Source organism: Leptonychotes weddellii, chromosome 10 (genome assembly GCF_054177405.1).
Source record: "Leptonychotes weddellii isolate Sample4059 chromosome 10, ASM5417740v2, whole genome shotgun sequence".
Taxonomy (NCBI): Eukaryota; Metazoa; Chordata; class Mammalia; order Carnivora; family Phocidae; genus Leptonychotes; species Leptonychotes weddellii.
This window is the reverse complement of record NC_138378.1, coordinates 63,205,028-63,224,844: the sequence shown is the minus strand read 5'-3', so window position 1 is coordinate 63,224,844 and position 19,817 is coordinate 63,205,028. Positions and strand designations below refer to the sequence as shown.

The window sequence follows — 19,817 nt, the reverse complement described above, 5'->3', positions numbered from 1 at the left end:
AATGATCAGGAATGAGAGAATTCTCAGTGGTCTAAGATCCAGCTACTACTTGATAGAAATTCTGATTCTGAAAATCTGAATTAAACTGTAAGGCGAAGCTCCCCTACAAACCAAAGCTTCTATGAGATATAACAGGAAAAGCAGATCAAAAGAGAAAAGCAAACCCCAATCAATCAGTTCCCAGGCAGGGAAGTGACTACACAGCTAGGTACGCAGGAAGTAACTGAGGGAGTGGCAGCCCTGGACAGTCTCACCGAGTTCTGTACCAAGAGAACAGCCAGTTTCAGGAAGGTCCTCACTGCTTCTAACAACAGAGCAATGACATGACTCTCTGGTCTAGGAGGAAAACAGGAAGAAGCTAAGCTGCCCAGGAGAACCAAAAGGCCAAGCACCCCCAGCACCCAGCGGCCACTCACCGTCGTCAGCCTCTCCAGGGCAGAGAACCTCTCGTCCCAGGTGGCTGCAGACTTCTCAAAAGCCTCGTGGCGCTTGATGAGCTTCTCCACCTCGTCCACACTCTGGCCTATTTCTCGGCTGGATAGGTAGGGCTCCTGTCCGAGCAGCCAGGCCTCAGCCACACTGGCGTCCCGTGAGAACTGGTGGACCTCCAAAACTGCACAGGGTACCAAGAGTGAGTGTGGGCCAGCGGGGGGGGTGCCCCGGGCAGTCAGGGGACGATGCTGCCCTGGTGGCAGCTGCCCACGCTGCCAGTCTCCAGCCTCGATCGGCGCGGTACAGCCTAAGTGTGACGTGGGCTACTTATCCCACTTTAACTTTTCTAGTAGCCACACAGAAAATAAATCGGTGAAACTTTAAAACAAACAGGTGAAATTAACAAGTGTATTTTAGATAACCCAATAGATCAAACTATGATTTCAGCATGTAAGCAATATAAAAAAATTGAGACGGAACTTCTTTTCCTTCTGTCTCTGAAATGATACACATTTTATACGTATAGCACACCTCAGTTTGGACGAGCCACACTGCACGTTCTCAAGAGCCACAGGTGGAGAGGGGCTACCACGCTACCACAGTGGACAGTGCAGGCCTAGGAGGTATGCTCTACTCACTCCGCCCTACTTCAGTGAGATAAGCCTCAGGGCCCTGAAGGAATTCAGTCTACATACAACCAGACTACGCAGGCACTCATTCATCAACCACCCTTCCTGGGGTGGTAGCTGTCGGTTTTAATTTGGGGGAGCTGAGAGGGAGGAAAGACAGCTGGACGTCCACTGCAGTGAAGGGAAGGGCAGGTTAGAACTTGGCTTTGCACCATGGCCAGCATTAATTTTCACTCCATCTCAAGCGGTGATGCTTGGGGCCATACAGGTGAGGAAAGGACTGCGGGCAGCATCAGCGTCCTCAGCAGCTGCCAACAGCCTCTCCGCAACAAGGCTACAAGGAGAAGATCCCACAGCTGCATGAGGGACTCACCCCCTCATCACGCGCGCCCAGCGTACAACCTGGTGCCTCGTTCACAGTACAGAGAACACAGGCTTTGCTGAAGTGAACGTGCCCTGGAAATCCTCACAATTTGTACACCAAATCCTCGTCCAAATAATGGTCGAGAGCGGGATCTCTTTTTCAAGAGGGTTCTAGCCCAAAAGGGTGAGGTGCCTGCATTAGGCATTTTACAAACCTTTTAGACAAGGCCCCCTGGATTCTGTTTCCAGTGAGCACCCCTGGGGTCTGAGAATGAGGTTCTATTACACTGAGAGAGCCCAGAGCCCCATGCACAGAATGGCGAAGCATGGTAAATCATGCTGGAGTTGGGCTACCTTCAGTGTTTATACCTATTATTAAATGCTATTCCCATGTTATAAACTCTGTGGTAGCTCACATATTCCTTCATAAAATCAGACTAAAATTAAAATCTACCTCAGAGGGTCCTCTTGGGGCGTAAATACAGAAAAATATATACAACACTTAGAATAATGCCCAGCTCATTGCAAAACCTTCGTAATTGGTAGCTTTTATAAAGTTACCAACCTTCTATTAAGAGCACCAGATAGAAGACCTAATCAGGCCAACTTTCTACCTTCTTGACTGCAGTAATAATTCCTCTTAAAGATAACTAGAGGAGGAAGGGACTTCAAGCTGGACTCTCCCAGAGGGATACCAAATTGTTATTCCATGCTGTTCCTGAAGAACACCCAAATCCCACTTACAACACTGAGATCAATCATGGGATGAAAAATAATGTATATGCCACAGGGAACTACTTAAAAATATTTAGCATGAAATGATGAACTAGGGCATTAAGAAAGAAGCGTTAAGAACTCCAAAAATCATTACGTGGTAACATCACAGCAAATCACAGTAGGAAACTAAACTTGCATGCGGTCAATAGACACCCAAAAAGAAAGGAAAGATTAAGTAGGTCCTTACTCAGTCTTAACCATTCCCAACGGTCTTCCCATTTGTCAATCATTTCTTTTCTCTTTTCTGTCAACTGCAGTAACTTTTCCTTGATCTGTGAGAAAAGGAGGACAACAGGGACATCTTAACAAATTGTACCACATCCTTCTAGCCTTCCCCTTGACGGGTCACTTCACATAAGAAAAATACATTTTCGGGCGCCTGGGTGGCTCAGTTGGTTAAGCAACTGCCTTCGGCTCAGGTCATGATCCTGGAGTCCCGGGATCGAGTCCTGCATCGGGCTCCTTGCTCCGCGGGGAGCCTGCTTCTCCCTCTGACCCTCCCCCCTCTCATGTGCTCTCTGTCTCTCTCATTCTCTCTGTCTCAGATAAATAAATAAAATCTTTAAAAAAAAAAGAAAAATACATTTTCTGTAGAGATCCCTACTAAACCAGGGAGAGTACCTAAGGACTACTCAGTCTGTTTATGTACTAGAGAGAAAAACATGGCAAAGTGCCTTCCAGAAGGGGCTGAGAGGAAAGGCTGGGCTCCACCCACAGCTGCTGTCCTGAGGCGGACAACCATGCCCTGAGCCACCTCCCGATTCTGGGGCTCCATATGGAGAACACACTCAGGAAGAGATGGACAGTGAGAGGGGCAAAGCCCTGACCTCTCTGAGAGAAGACCCTACCCCTTCAAGGGGGCCACATGCTGACTCATCATTTATCTCTTTATTACCACCATCCTCACTCGAATTAGACAGAAAAGGGATGCCACCCAGGGTGAGTACCGGAGGAGATGACAAAGGATGGAACTTCAAGGCCTGCAGAAATGTTATTCTGTGCCTAGAGTGTTCTTGCGTAACTATTCCACATACACGGGAGAGGAGCAAAGAATTTCAAAATACGTGTAAGCATACCTGTGTATGAATACATATATATTTCTCTGTGTATGTGTCTGCATATGCACATGCATATGTACTGACAAAATAAAGTCATCTTACATCCTAAGACCAACTGCATTCACCCCGGGGCCGTAAAGCAAAGAGCTGTCCTACCTCCTCAGATGCATAGTGCTTTCTCGCCAGCAGGGATTTCCCAAGTTCAATGCAGGTTGTGAAACTGTCATTACGAGCATCGATTTCAGCTTTGATTCCTTGATGATTATTCATTAATAGTTCAACAGATGATACATCCCTAAAATTAGACAAATAATACCTCCTTTAGGAGATCAAGCTTTCCAAATAAACATGCAGGTTTCAAAACACGTAATTAATTTGCAGGAACAGCACAACAGCACAATATGTCTTTCAGGTCTGATTGAGGACCAGCAATGCAACCTAACATTTGGAATAAGGCTTCTCTCATTCGTGTGTGTGTGTGCGTGCGCACACACACGTGCACACATTTGAGTAACTCCAAATGGTTGCCAGGCAAGTGCCAGAAAAACCACTGGATTTCTGTTTAAACTTTTATACCCCCACGAGTTAGTGCCAAAGGTTCAGGACATGTCTATTCCAAAGAGCAGCTGATATCCCCTCTTATTCAGGCACGAAGAGGCACACAGAGCCACCACCAGCTTGGAAATCAAGGACTACAGAGCTGTGAGAACTTCTCATGAATCAAAACCTGAAGTCCTGATCTGGGAAATACAACTGCTTTTTATATATACAGTAATAAAAGACTTTTTCTCAATTACAGCGGGGACTGGAGCTGGCAGGGCTGAAACTGGAGTTGTGTATGTGGCCTGCCCGTTCATGTCTTAGCTGCTCTTCACTGCCTTGCAGCAAACACGGCCAGAGAGAAGATATGGAACAAATATTAAATAATCGTCTCAAGACACCATTTAAGCGATGGTGAGGGTAAGAGACACTTTTGGTAATGCATGAGAAAAAGGACAGAGTGGTTTTTAATCTCAGACACAGAAAAAGAACTCAATTCCAATGATGAGGGAGAGCTAGTCATGCCCAGGGTATGTAGCTGCTTGAAGCATAAGGCCCAGAGAAAGGGTAGGAGGGCAGGAGTGAGTGTGGAGCATGGGGGTGGATGGGTAGGAGAGAGGGTTCGACAACACTGTGCCTGGTTCCCTGGTAACTGTGTGCTGTAGACAACAGAAGCAAGAGAAGCTGCTCCAAAACTCCTCATCACCCCGTCTCTGGCCTTGAAGCTCTCGGGAGAGGCCCCTGGTTCTCTCTAGAAGATCCCTCTACAATCGCCCGGGGTCAGCAGGCTGGATTTCCTCCCACCCAGGACGCCAGCAGGGTTACCTGGGCTTCTCCTGGGCTTCGATCTGCCGGATGACATCCTCCATCCACAGCATGAGGTCGCGCACCATGCTGAAGAAGCGGAACTTGTCTCCTGTGTCCACCAGCCGCACCCTGCGGCCCTCACAGGCATCCAGCAGGGCCTTCCAGGCTTCCAGGACCTCGTTCTCCCGCTTCTGGATGTCATCAGCCTTGTCACCTGCATAGGCTGCCTGGAGACGGGCCGCATCCTCCTGGAGCTGCCTCACCTGCAAAGCCACCAGGGAGACGAGTCAGCTCAGATGGGTGGGGACCTTCTCTCCACCACCTCACCGCTCCCTCCATGCACACCATATACTGTTCTGCACTAATGAGAGCACAGAGCCAACATGGGGCCCCTACACCCCAATGAGCTCACAATTCTATCGGGGAGATCCACACTGGAAAAATCCAAGTTTAGTATAAATGTACCAAACTGCATTACGGAGTTCAGTGCGAATGAGAAGACAAATGAAATGCTACAGGAATGCAGGCAGGAGACCTTGGTCAGGTGTCCTGGAGGCGGCCTGGGATATAAAGATGGTACAGAAAGCACAGGGTACATATGCAGACATATTAGAAAAATCAACACACGCAAAAAAAAAAAAAAAATCAACACGCAACCGGCTCTTGCAGGGTACACAAAAGGGTTTGTTGTTTTTTTTTAAAATCATGAACAACAAGGAACTGCCATGAAGAACTCAGTTTGAAAACAAGTTTTCCATTGTTATGTGATGTTGCTGTAAGAGCTCTCACATGGGCCAGTTCAACTTGAAAAACAAAAATATATCATCTCATGTAGCCCAAAAAACTGACTGACATCCAAGAAGGTGGACTTCTCACTCACCAAATTTCAATAAAAACTCTGCAGAACAGGAAATGCAAGCGGGTCTTAGGAAAAGATGCTCCACGGAGATACTATAATTTGTCATCTATTAGCTGGCAAAAATTCGAGTCTGATGGTGTATCTGCCAGTGAGTGATCTGATTGTTGACAGGACAAGGGGCTACAGCCCCTGTAGAAGCCACGAGCAGTATGCATCAAAGTTACAAACGCACCTTCTGATTTTATGACCCCACTTCGGGGAATTTATCCTACATGTAATTATGCACATTTAGGAAATGAAAGACATTATTTATTGTAGCAACATCTGTAAAAGCAGAAGAGTGAAAATAAAGGTCCATCAGTGAGAATCCGGTTACACTCATGATGGCACATCCATACAAGAGGCTCTTCTGCAGGCATGTAAAAGAACAAGGAAGGGCTCTATATACTCATGCAAAGGGTTCTAGGAGGATGGAGTGTACCTAATATCCACTTCCTGAGCAATAAAGCGGGAAAAAAAAGGATCGGCTTTCACCTTTTTTGGGGGGAGGAGTGGAAGGGAGATAGGCCTGTGTAAGAGAAAGTCGTAACTGCGGCTATTTTATATTTTTAGATTTCTGTTATCTGGGGCAGGTTCCCAGAAGCCGGTGGTGCGTCCTTGCCCGCCATTTAACTCTTTCGCCAGCCCACTCTGCACTCTGCACGGGAGCCATAGTAGTCCTCACTGACCGCTCAGAGCAGTAGTTCGTTTGTGTGGGGAATTTTCACTTTGGCTGTCCCTCCTCTACCTTGTTTTTGTTTGTTTGCTTGGGGCTTTTTTGTATTAGTCGTGCCATACTGTTGACGACATCTAATTAAAAATTAAGAACACACACATAGGAGAATATACACTCAGCCTTCATTTCCTGAGGCTGTGTGACCACAGTCCACAGACAAGTGTCATCCCAGACTACAGGAGCCTGGAGAAGCCTATGAGGGGAGTTTGCTGTTGGATACCAGCAGGGGGTGTACGCGGGGAGAAGGGGGGAAGGATGGACAACACCGGTGCTTTCAAGGAGCTGGACACTGACCCTGACCACAAAGAAGGACTGCAGGTGGTGGCATGTAAGGCAAACAAATTTCTGCAACAGATGCAAAGAAGAATCACAATGCGGTTTATTTTTCATGATGATCTGATTTCCATATCCCTGCTTCTGGAAATCTTCCATGACTGTGGCTCAGGTATAACTCAAAGTACAACGAGCAAGTTCCTAGGAAATTATTTGAAAAACTAATTTCCTATAGGACTAACCAAATCTTTCCCAACAATTAAAAAAAAAAAAAAAACCCAAACAAACAAAATGAAAACAATAACAAAAAACCTTTTCCTGTGCCTCTGGTTGTTTTTAATTTGTTCTCAAAAAAACCCAAAAACAAACAAAAAAGCCCCAAGCAAACAAACAAAAACAAGGTAGAGGAGGGACAGCAAAAGTGAAAATTCCCCACACAAATGAACTACTGCTCTGAGCGGTCAGTGAGGACCACTACCATGGCTCCCGTGCAGAGTGCAGAGTGGGCTGGCGAAAGAGTTAAATGGCGGGCAAGGACGCACCACCGGCTTCTGGGAGCCTGCCCCAAGGGCCTCCCTCTATTCTAATTCTGTTACAAGAAACCTGGGCTGATTTGCAGGAGGGGCACGCATACTTGTAGAGCTGTAAATGGCCTCGTCCAGCAGATACGGTGAGGCAGAGACTCTCAAGACTCGAGGGAGTGGACTCTTTCCCTCCCTCGAGAGGAGATGGGTGCCCTCAGCAATCTGAGTCTCACCAGGTGAAGGGGTTTAATGAAGAAAATAAGAGAGCAACTCCATCATTTCTGGAGTTTCCTGAAGTTCTAAAACAAAGTGATTTTACAGGTGCAGGGAAAGACCTACCACCGGGAAGGTCTGTTCTTGCTCTGTCCTTGAGGCATCCCACAAGTTCCCCCAAGCTCTTTTTTATGTAACAACAGTTACTTATAGAGCTCTCACGGGAGCACAAATTAAACTTGCAGTGATACAGAGCAACAGGCCCCAATTCAAACTGGGGTCTGCCCCTCTCCAGGGACCTTGCTCCAGGCACAGGTGAGACTGCATTGTTAGGAGCCTCAGGCATTCACGTGGTGCCCGAGGACCTTATGTGCGATGAAAGCCCCTGACCAGGAAAGCTGACAAGCTTCCGAATGGCGAGTTGTCAGAGCTGGGGAGGCCACCAGCTCTGAAGGAAAGACTGGAAATCCTCAGGATACACGGTGGACGCCCCTACTAAATTGTGCTTCATGCAGACCCTAAGCCACTCCACATACCCGTTCTTAAATATTCCCTCGGTATCTTCTACCTCCTTGGTGGAAAAGCTGAAGCCACTTAATCTGCACGGAGCCCCAGCTGTGATCTATCAGTTTCTAGAAGGGGCCAATTAAGGGCAGGGGAGAAGGCAATGGGAAAGGTGGTCCCTCCAGAGAACAAACTCCGAAGTATACCGAAGACTGGTAAGGCTGATGGCACTGGATCGGGGTCAGCCCACAGTCCAAGCTGGGCCGCGTGTTTCTATAAATCAAGATTTACCTTGCCACAGCCATGCTCCTTCCTTTCGTATTGTCCGGGGCCACCTATGCTACAAAGGCAGAGCTGAGGATTTGCAACAGGGACCACGTGTCCCACAAGGCTGAAAATACTTACCATCCACGCTCCTATGCTGATCCCTGCCCTAGATTACCAACACGCTCCGAACAGACAAGAACAAACCTCCTAACACACTCAGGGCTGGTATCTTTAATAAAACTGGTTTCTCCCCTAGGACCATCAAGTTTAGGAAAAAAAGATACAACTGATTTTTCCTCTAAAAGTCATAAGACTAAACAAGAAACTGCAGAGACTGGGGAGTGAACTAAAGAGTGATTATACTCCAGGTTCTCACTGCTATGCTGTTATCACTCTGTCAAGCATCTTTTAAAGAAAGTCCTTGTGTCAGCCATTTCAGACTGGGGGAGTGGGGAGACCAGGCATATTAAAACATTAGACTCTTGTTTTCCCTCTTCACGGACATAAAACTCAGATCCTGGTGGATGGAAAATAATAAGGTATTATTGTGGAAACGATTCTGGGTGAACAGCTAACATAATACAAATTCTTGTTGAGAAGGTCTATGACTTGCAAACATTTGCAAGTGCATCTGGTTTGTTTTAATTGTGGGGAGAGTCACTTAATGATGTCTGCACATGCAGCACACTGTGAACTTTATGGACTGAGTTCTCCCAAATGGAGCATTTTAACAATGTGTGTGTGTGTGTGTGTGTGTGTGTTGAATCTGGGCAATTCTTGGAGGCATGTTTTGAGGAGCCAAGGAATGGAGAGAAACGCTCAGAGATGCACAAAGATGCTCCCCACCACTCTGGGCAGCTCCCTGACCCACCTGAGTGCCCAGAGCCTGAATGTCATGCTCGAATGTGGTGTGCATTCTCTGTAAGGTCTCCACTGTGTTCTGATCTCTCCCAAGCTCCTCAGGGAGTTTCTTGTGTTTGTCCTGGATACGCCCAAAGATCTCCTTGGCGTCGTGGTAAAACTTGTGCAGTTCATAGGAGGCGGCAAGAATCTGTGTTCTCGTGTCAATGAGCTCCAGGAGGTCAGCCCAGGCTTCGTTGAGCCCGTCCTTCCACTCAGCGATGGTGGCGGCATCCGAATGTCCAGAGTTGATGAGTTCATCAGCCATGTGATTGACGGTGTCCACGCGCTCCTGCCCAATGTTCCCGGTGTCTCGGGCAAATTCCCGGAATCGTTCTTGTAACATCTGAAATGGGGATAAGTGTAAAAAAAAAAAAATCAGTGAGACTACCGTGAACATTTTATTTCTTGATCACATGAACGTCCCTCGGAAAGTAACAAGTAGTGTGCGTGACTTAACAGGTCTTAGCTCTAAAAACTCAATCAGGCCTCCTCCTTGCTCACTATCGCAGAGCAAGGCCCTGGCTCCATCTCCTTTTCCTACTGGGGAAAAGGGCACAGAAAGGTTAAACAAGCTAAGTCAAAGTTGTCTGGTGATAAAAAAGCTGAGCTGAAACCAAACCCCATGACCTCTGATGAGAGTCTGGGGCGTGTGATGTGCTCACAGATAAGGAGTCAAGCGGCCCTCCAGGCATAGTGCACACTGCACGGCTGCCCCGGCTGCCCCGGCTCTGCCCGCGGTACTTGCCGTGACGTGCTCGTAGTCCTGCCCCAACTCGTGCGACCCTGCGACCACCTCCCTCTCGGCGATCCACTGCTCCAGGTCATCCACCTCCCGGTTGAGCTGGAAGAGCCTGTGCCTCTCGTCCAGCTTGCCCCTCCGCTCTTCAGCGAGGTCTTTCAGGCCAGCGTACAGCTTATCCACTTTGGACTGCCGCATGCTGATACGCTCACTGGAAGAGGGGGTGGGGGTGGGGAGGGGCGGCAGGAAAAGGACCTTAAATGTCACATTTTCTTCAGGGAGAAAACAAATGAGGGGGAAACGCTAAGAGAGCATGTTACATAAAATTTCTCGAAGGAAACTTCTGGCTCTCCTATTTAGCCTAAAATACAAAACTCCGGAATTTGACCTTGAGTAATTTTAGAGCCAACATGTAAACAAAACACAATCATTAAGGCTGAAGGCCATCATGATGGTGATGATGGAGGGAGGGAGGAGAAACCCTAATTCTCTGCATTGCTGACTCTGGAAGTCAGGATTTCCTTTGACGTTAAAAGTTAATGCAAAACCCAGGAGCCACCTTCCATTCTCAAGAACCATGCGGCCGAAGGGACAAATGCTATCCCTGACTGGCACACATCTCTACCTTCTCTGGGGTGCAGGCTCTTCCCCACCATTCCTGTCAAGTGGGTCCTGGGAGTGCTGCCTCCCCTCCTTCCAACTTCTCCTCATAAGGACAATCTTGTAACAGGAAACCAAAGAGACAAGGACTTCTTGATGCTTGACCCTAGAGACTAGGAAGGCACTTTCCTGGGAATCCTATCATGAACACATGAAGGACGCCCACACCAACACAGCCACTGATTGCATCTTCACCTTGCCTTGGTTGATGCACAAAGCCAATTCTTTTCCGGAGTTATAAAAGGCAGTTACATAGCAAACATAAAATAACTGCCATTAAAGTTAATATGTGAGCGTGTTATAAAGTGGGGGAGTAACACACATACCCCTCTTCTTCTTTATTCCCAAGGTGCTCGAAGGACTTGATCTGTGAGGAAGTGGTATCATCTTGCTCCCATTATTTTACAGGTCTGTGCATTCTTGTCTACCACTCCTCCTAAAACTGATCCTCACTTAACTAAACTGGGTGACTTTCAACCCAAGGGTAGGTTCTGATAACCCATATCCGTGCAAGTCAATCTGTACTTGTGACTCATGACACCAACCATTTTTCAAGAAGGCCTTGGGCTCATAGGAGATATGTTCCCCACAAGAACAATCTCCTAACATAACAGTTCGCCCTTTCTGTTCAGCACAAGCCTACTGGGTCTATTTTACAGATGCTTCCCAAAGATCTACATCACCAGTTACTCAAGATGGGTGCTGCCATTCCCGTTTGCATGGGTCAGAGTAACAGACCCTCCCACTGGGAGGAACAGAGCGGCCATTCTCATCCTGACGAAACAGTACTCACCTTTCAGGATGGCTGTCAGCCACCAGGGCCCGGCTGGTCTTAGAGAGCTGATGCACGGTCTCTGCATAGTCCTCCACGGCTTGTTCCAGAATCTGGTGCTTCTTTAACATGGAGACAGCACTCTGCTCATCCTGCAATGAGGGGGAGGGTCACAACCACAGTCGTCCCCTCTGACCCAACACCACCTTCAAGCAGGACCAGCTGACTGCATGATGGGCGGAAGGAAGAATCATCAGAAAGAATAAAACCACAAATGCGATATGGGCAGTGCAACACCGAAGCCTTTCAGGAGGGTCAACACGGTCTGGACCACGGGAGGCCCCGTGAAAGACGAACACAAGGATCATACGGAATGAGTGAGACTCCTCTGACGTACAGGCAAAAGCCCAGGAAACCAAGTGTGCCCTGGCCGACTGAGGCTCCTCACAGTCTAACACATAAGTAGATAACAGCATACTGCAACCCTAAAAACTTTTAAATGGTCTCAAAAGCATCTTGTAAAGTTTAGGTAACTCTATTAAAGAGCAAAAAGCACTCTGGCAAATATTAAAAAAAAAAAAAAAGGATAAACCTAGTCTTAATGACATACCAGGACTCAGAGAAAGATTCTGTGTCAAGGGGAAACAGCCACAGATTCCAGTCACCTAATGCACCACAGTGTCCCCCATGACACTTGAAAGCAACAATGAAATGTCTGACCAAGACACAGCCACCCACAGAAAACAAGCTCGAGGTGGGAGTCTGAGGCTCCCTGGGGCAGGGCTGGAAACCTCTCTCACCTTGGCCTTCTCCTCAGACATCATGTACAGCTCCTGCTCGCTCATCCACGCCTCCGCCTCGGCCGCGTCGAAGTAGTACTGCTGGGCCCGGTGCGCCTCCTCAAGCCGCCTGTGGCGCTTCTCAGTCTCCTCGATGAGGAGACCCCACAGCTCCTTGAGGTCAGCGAGCCTCCGCCGGATGGCCTCAGCGCTGAGGCTGCTGCTGTCGCTGACAATGTTTTGGCTCCTCTCGAAGATGTCATCAATGCGAGGCTGGTGTCCCTGGATCTCTTTCTGGAGGGTCTGTGGGAGCGGGGAAACAGTGCTCTCTCCCAGTCTCTGCCCTGTAATCTGGAGCAATTATTCATCAGACTGAGCTAGCCCAAGGAGGAACGCTTACCTGATTTTTCTTTATTAACAGCTGCACAGTCTGGAGGTTGTGGCCATGATCCGTGGAAGTTGCCAAAGGCATCCTCTCTCCAACCCACAACTGGAAAGAATTGTAAATTTAGGTGGTCAGGACCGCTCAAAAAGAACAAATATTTGATGCAAACAAGCGCAAAACAGACGATTAGCAGGGACGCCAGCCTGAGAGAGAAGGTGTGTGCGATCCCACGGGGAAGGGCTGCCCGAGGAGCTGGATGGACCCTCTCCCCCAGGACAAGGCAAGGGCTCGTCTTTCAGACCCTACTTCATCCTCACTGCTGGACTCACTGTGAGTCCTCACCCTTAATTTTTAAAACTACTATTCTAGGGGCATTAAAACCCTAGAACATCTTTTGGGGCGCCTGGGTGGCTCAGTTGGTTAAGCGACTGCCTTCGGCTCAGGTCATGATCCTGGAGTCCCGGGATCGAGTCCCCACATCGGGCTCCCTGCTCAGCTGGGGGTCTTCTCCCTCTGACCCTCTTCCCTCTCGTGCTGTCTCTCATTCTCTCTCTCAAATAAATAAAATTTAAAACCCTAGAACATCTTTAGAAAATCAAGGAGAACAGTGGAGTTGCATTTTGTGTAAATACATAAAAGCATGGGCTTCGATAGTCCAGCTCACCGATGCAGCGCAAAGTGAGTCTAACAAAGAAGTGAGAACATGGCTTAAGGCAGGACAGGTGAAGAGGCTTATGGAAAGGCCCCCTGTGTGGTGAAGGTCTACTTACGATCTCGTCCTCCACATCCCTGTTGAACTGATGGATCTCTTTGGAGGCCAGCAGGTTATGCTTTCTCTCGTTCAAGGGCTCCAGCAGTTCCATGAACTTGGTCTGCACGGTGAGGCGCTTGCTGTCCACCTCGTCGGTGCTCTTCCCCTCCTGACTCAGGGCCTGGGCCTGGCTCTGGAGCTCCTCGATCTCCTTCTTCCGCACCTCCATTTGGTTCTCCAGCATCTGAGGGCAGAAAATATCAGGTGTGTCACACCAGAGACATGGGAGACACGCAGTCCTATAAAATGTTTGTTTTGGGCACTGGCCAAAATGGAAGATCTAGTATAAATTTATATAATGGGGAGTCTAAGAAAGGATTCTTAACATCTACCAAACGACCAATTAATCCCTTTCCAGGACTTTTTTTTTTTTAAGTAGGTTCCACGCCCAGCGTGGTATCCAACACGAGGCTTGAACTCACAACCCTGAGATCAAGACCTGAGCTGAGATCAAGAGTCAGACACTTAACCAACTGAGCCACCCAGGCACCCCCCTTTTCCAGAATTTTTAAACTCAAGAACAACATTCAAGTTTATCCAGGAACTTAGAAGGCAAATGACAAGAGAAACAAGAATTATGGGGAAAAGAAAGTCTTCATCTGCTTGTTCAGAAGCCATAACGATATTGGAAACCTACATTATCCATCAGTAACATCTTAAGGTTCCAGTTCTTTTAGGCAAAAAGGATAGCATGTTTCCACCTTCTCTCAATTTCTTCAATTAGAAGGCTGATTATTTTTTTAAAATACCGGATTACGAGGTGAAAACATGCTAATTGCTTACTTACAGGAGGAGAATGAGCAAAAGTGAAAGCGGGGGTGGGGATCTCACTAAGGAAACATCACATACTGATGGCTGAGAGACAGGGGGTCGCATCTACGAATAAATGGACTCCTTTCTTAGGTAGGGAAGTAAACAGCCACGAGTAAAAAACCACCCTTAACAAAACTCCTTAATGCATAGTAACATAGTCAAATAACCACATCACTTAGCAAAAGGAAGGGTGGGCATCCCATTGAAGAAACAGGCCTCAGCACTCGGCAGAGACATTTCCACAGTGACTGGTTCTAAGCACAACTGTGGGGCTGGGGACTCGGCCACTCAGATAACTAACATGTATCTACTAGATGTTATACAGCAAAGTACGTGAACAGGATTACTTTCCCCTGTGTAAACTACAGAAATGAATGAAATGAATATTTACTCAACTGTTAAATGGTGGTATGTCAACTAAGATGATGACAATAAAAAAAAGTACTCCTGTGCACAGACACCCAATACTTCTACTAATATTGTGTCTTTCCAGTTGATTCTAGCAATGTCCCATGATGCTGTCAGGACAAACACTTTGCTGGGTTAAAACCCCTTCACACAGAAGACAGGTGTTTGAGAATATGGTGGGCGAGTTAAGACCCTAAAGACGATGTCAAAACAGAAAGAGGCCCAAGTATGTGGTCGCCTCGACCACTTGCCTGTTGCTTTTTAAGCAGGATGTTGACGCTGGTCAGGTCTTTGCCATAGTCGTCAGACTGAATCTGGCTCTCCAGGCCGTGCAGCCATTTGTCCAGATCTGCACAGCTCTGGGTGAAAAGTTCAGCCTTGTTTGCATCAAAGAGCCGCTGGGCCTTGGTCTGGGTGGTGGATTCAAGGACTTCCCACATGTTATGTAAACCAGTGAGTTTCTCCTTCACCACAGCTTCTGTCTCAGGCTTTTCTGAAATGAGCTGCATTCCTTCCTGGAAAACATAAATAAATACAGTTTGCTAGTGAGCAAAGGTCACTGTGAAAAACAACCCTAATCTGTGATCTACCTATTCACTCAACATACAGAGCCTTTCCACAAAAGGTTACTGCTTACTAAAATGGACAAGGGCCTAGTCTATGTACACTACGTGGCTTTCAAGAGTCCAGCAAGAAGTGACCGTGGCATGATGAAACAGTTTCATCTGGGGCAGTGGGGAAGTGCTCAGGACATCAGATTTCATCCCCTCCACTCAGCCCCCAAAGACCCTAACACATTACTTTAACCATTAAGAGTCTAAAACAAGGGATACCTGGGTGGCTCAGTCAGTTGAGCGTCTGCCTGCAGCTCAGGTCATGATCCCAGGATCCTGAGATCAAGTCCTGAATCGGGCTCCCTGCTCAGTGGGGAGCCTGCTTCTCCCTCTCCCTCTGCCACTCCCCCTGCTTGTGTGCTGTCAAATAAATAAAATCTTAAAAAAAAAAAAAAAAAAGAGTCCGAAACATTATAAAAGGGGAAGAGGGGAACTTCACTTTCATGTTCAGTTATGCTACATAACATCTCCCTGTGCCAAAATAATACGTTTTAAGTTATTACAGTGCCTGGTCACCCAAGAAAAACTGGGAGAACTTAAAAAACAAACAAACAAACAAACACACATAATCTTTCTCAATTCTGTGCAAATCATCAGTCTCGCACAGTCCAGGACATGTGACAGGATTAAGACAGTGGGGACTCTGTCCAGGGGGCTCACAGCAGGTGAAAAACAAAACAGAAACCCAACAACTAGTACTCACTAGAAGACAAATCAAGCGTTCTGTGCCACACCTGGTTGGGTTTCTGCTTTTCTCCCTTCTACCAAGTCAAACTCAGGAATTGTTAAGTGGGAGAAGGACTGCTCCAGGCTGTGTAACTTCTGTATGGGATCAGTAGGACTCAAAAATCCAAATGGCTATGCTAAAGCGAGAAGCTCACGTCCACCGGGGTCACTCTCATGCCGTGGTCACACCACAGAAACAGGAGCCTCATCAAACATTTTTAATTTCTCACCTTCTCAATTTTGTCGAGCCATTCTTTGTTGGATGCAAGTTCTGCCATAAATGCTTGATGTTTTAACCATTTACTGTGCAGATTTCTGGCTTCGTCATAAGACATGTCCTGGGCAGTAAGCATCTTTTCATTGATCCAGAGAGATAGCTAGGAAAAACAAAAATCAGAAAGGTTTCAGAGATTGTGATCACAGACATCAGCCTTTTTTCTGCCTGGAAAGAGTTGTGTTATGTTGTACTAAGCATACCGCACGTTTCCATGTCAACAGACAACCAAATATTTACTTTACAACCCTGACCCGTCATGACAGGTTATCTCCACTGTATGGGAGATGTACCTGAGCCTTGCTCCAAAGTACATCTCTAACGTTAAATCCGCAAGCACAAAAGCTCTCTGAGCCAGCTTTTAAAGTGTTTGGCATGTGGAACCAGCCTTCCCCCCAAAGACCTGTGTTTAAAATTCTGCCCTAACCAGTCCAAGTCACAATCTTCTTTCTCTTCCAAACACTTGTGCCAGCCATACCACGTTAATCACGATTAACTGCCTTTTACTCTATTCGGTTATCTTTTTACTCTTTTGGTTTTCTATTACGTAGAAAAAAGACCCAACACAAAACCCCCACTCTTTTTTCCCACAGCACATCTATGGGAATGCCAAAAAACATAAATTGCTTGCTCACTGTAGGAGTAAGGCAACAAGGATGCCCTCTTAAAGTTGCCTTCAAAGTTTGAGTCACCTTCACCTCTCTTTCTATAGCCTCTATTTCTCTCAAGAGCCTCCTATTCAGACCAAGAACACTCCCCAGGACTTGATTTGAGACCCAACATGTCTCCTTGGGTCTAAACTCCAGCAAGGCTCACAAAGCCTGCCAGCCACTGACAGATTGTAGTTCTCTCATGAGGCCGACGGTGGGAGCCAGCCCAGCCCCAGGCCCTGGACACATTGCCCTTGCTGGCTTTCATCCCAATTCGCTCGGCTCCTTATTGCCTGTAGTTGGCCATGCCAGGTCCTAATTCCTACCCCGTGCACAGCACTAACCTGGGAACAGCTGTTTCCCTAATAGGAAGATACACAAAGGAAGGCAGGATCAGAAGAGACCCTGTCCCTTTCTCCTGTGTGACCATGAGAAGCCCAATTTTTACACCAGTCGCTGCCACAACAAATCTGCACCCCAAACCCTCCATGGTCCAATCTCCAAGGTTTAGAAATGGCATAGAGAACCAAGAGAACCTTCCCTCCCAGGACCAACATTTGCAAGGCCAAGAGAACCTTCCCTCCCAGGACCAACATTTGCAAGGCCATTCACTCACACTCAGGGCTGCTGCTGGGAAAGGCTTTCCCATTAATTTGTTTAAACAACACAAAGTCTGTTCTTTGAAAACGATGTCAAGGAGGGTGATGTAGGTCACAGGAGCACCCCTGGCTCTGAATATGGGCAAATTCCCAGGCACCATGTCTACCTTTCTCAGTATATTCACCCACCATGCAGGAGGGGGGGGGGGGTGTGGGTAGAAAGCAAAAGGGAGTGAAATCTTTGTTGTCATTCTTTATTGAGGTGAAAAACCAGTAAATCTCATACAGCTCTTGGTAAGCTAGGAACATAGGTTGGTTACATAACAACAGAGACACTAAATTTCCTACTTTAAAAGAATTAACTTTTTTCCAGTTATCTGGGTAGCTCAAATCTGAATTACTATGGCCATTCATTCAGTCCAAGGGGGAAAGAGGTTAAAAGGAAGCCAAATGGTAAAACTTCCCCTGTCTTCCACATACACACAGATTAAACACAATAGAAGGCATTTAGCCAAAGTGCAAAGGACATTCACATATTTTCGCTATTCATAACCACCTACCCAGAGAGATTTAAAAAAAAAAAAAAGCTACATAAAAATCAGAGGCTTAGAAAGAAATCTGCTTTTTGCTGAACACATCATCCTACAGATAAAGCACCATGAGCTACAGCACAATGAAATGGGGCTATGGAACTTGCTAGTTCATCAGCCCTTCATCAGAATTCTGCAATCAGAACCACAGTTATTATTCGTGGGCATTTGCAAAGGTCATTTAAGAATATACTCATTCTCTGCAAAAAAGAACACTGTGCAGATTGGAAAGGGATAGGAAAAATGCTTTGATCACTGATTCAAGCTCAGAGCAAAGCAATGGAACTCGCTATCCCTTGTGCCACACAAGTCTAGTTATACTGCCCTTCTAAAAAACCTTCAGTTTCTGAATGTAGTTTCCCTATGGTGTGAGGGAAGAGAAGAGAAAAGCAGTAACTTCTAAATCACTTTTCAGGAATTCACACTGAAATACTGCTGCTTTCTATACCCGTCTACAACTGGGAATAGGGAGGCCCCTGCAGTAAATTTCCCCATCCGGGCAGTGGTTACTGGAAGTGGCAACAAAGGCAGATCTCACAACCCGTGTCTGCTCTAGCCAAGGCACCCATGGGGAAGGGACTGGGGACACAAATTGGACTCCCGAGACTTTGGACAATACCCATAGCCAGCAGGGGTACTAAATCTGACCTCTGAGTGCTCTGGAAGTTTCTCGGAGCATAACAGGTAGATTTTCAAATGCAAAGCTGGTCCATACACAGACTCCATTCTCAGAGATCCTGCCTTGAAGGGTATTTTTTAACTTTTTTTTTAAAGCGGGAGAGGGGCATAAGGAAAGGGATACTCTTAAGCAGACTCCATGCCCAGTGTGGAGCCCAACTTGGGACTCAGTCTCATGACCTGAGCAGAAATCAAGAGTCGGACGCTTAAAAACGGTATGTATTTTAATGAGGCTGAATGATTCAGAGTTCACAGCCAAAGAATACCACACACCTCCCCTTTGCTTGAACTTCTATACCAAGGGTTTTGGAGCTTCCAAACCTAACCTACATTCAGTCACTCCACGGAAACTCTCCATGCTGACGTGGGAGAGATGGCACCCCACAGCAGATGCTATGGTTGTACTAAATTTTAATGAGGCTCAAGGAAAGAAAGGCTAAACCAGGAAGACTTGGCAGAGCAGTCACAAAGAGACCTGCACATCATTCCCAGGACTTAACAGGCCAGCCAAAACCTTTCTGCATATTGTGAGGGGAAATCATGGCAGGACTGAGCCCTCAAGGCATGCCCAACAGTCACTGGTGCGTGGTAAGGAGTGAGCTCCTTACAACCAAGGGTGCTAATTTGGAACAAGTAGTAACGAAGATCTAACAACCCAGTAAGACGATTTCCTGTGATTCCACTGGGAAGGACTATCATTTTATCCATTTACTTTTCCCCATGTTTCTACTTATGAATCCACATATATGTCAACAGAAAACAGGGGAAAACTTCACCTGGGTTTCTCTCAAGGCTTCCTCTTGTCTCCTCACCTCCTGCTCATTTTCTGGCATTCTTTCACCCAAATTTAGCCTAAGTTTCACCATGCTGAGGTCCATGAATTTCATCTCATTAAACTTGCCTTTTAAGCAAGAGTATGGAATCCTCTTCACTCCATCCTCCCCACAAGATGGCCTGAGGTTAAAATGAGTCATCGATGACAGGGGAACCATCAAGGGGTAATACAGGGACCTCTAGTGTGTCAAAGGCAAAGCCCAGGCTGCAAACAGCTCCTGATCTTTCCAGGGCTAAAGAGTCACTGGGTATTCCCTGTGGAACAACACGCAGCCCTACACAGCTAACTTCCGATCCCATTACTCTTCTCTATGCCCTGTCTGGGGGACACGGATACCTCATTAAATGAGCATCCTATCCAAATGGGTTATTAACGTTCAGTGTCACGTGAAGAGGCTCTCTTGTCTTCAGCCTGTCTGGCCCCAGGCAAATCCCCCACAGATCTAGATTCATCAGAATGGCACAGGAAGCTGACAGACCCTAACCTACAGAGTTCAGGGGCTTTCTTTCTGAAGCTTTAGCTGCTGGAGCATATTGCAAGATTCACAGTAAGACAGCAGT

At 46.9% G+C, this 19,817-nt stretch overlaps 1 protein-coding gene across 3 annotated transcripts in view; it reads right to left on the bottom strand.

Annotated features, from left to right (window-relative positions):
• The window catches only part of SPTBN1 (spectrin beta, non-erythrocytic 1), a 194,985-nt gene that overhangs the window by 15,999 nt on the left and 159,169 nt on the right, over positions 1–19,817 (bottom strand). For all 3 annotated transcript variants that reach the window (XM_081832014.1, XM_081832015.1, XM_081832016.1), the window contains 12 exons: positions 15,862–16,008; positions 14,543–14,806; positions 13,030–13,254; positions 12,275–12,364; positions 11,896–12,177; positions 11,117–11,247; positions 9,670–9,874; positions 8,893–9,267; positions 4,625–4,869; positions 3,416–3,554; positions 2,389–2,473; positions 417–613 (listed from right to left, as the gene is read on the bottom strand). In XM_081832014.1, coding sequence (XP_081688140.1) covers positions 417–613; positions 2,389–2,473; positions 3,416–3,554; positions 4,625–4,869; positions 8,893–9,267; positions 9,670–9,874; positions 11,117–11,247; positions 11,896–12,177; positions 12,275–12,364; positions 13,030–13,254; positions 14,543–14,806; positions 15,862–16,008 — 2,385 coding nt within the window. The remainder of the gene's footprint in view (positions 1–416; positions 614–2,388; positions 2,474–3,415; positions 3,555–4,624; positions 4,870–8,892; positions 9,268–9,669; positions 9,875–11,116; positions 11,248–11,895; positions 12,178–12,274; positions 12,365–13,029; positions 13,255–14,542; positions 14,807–15,861; positions 16,009–19,817) is intronic.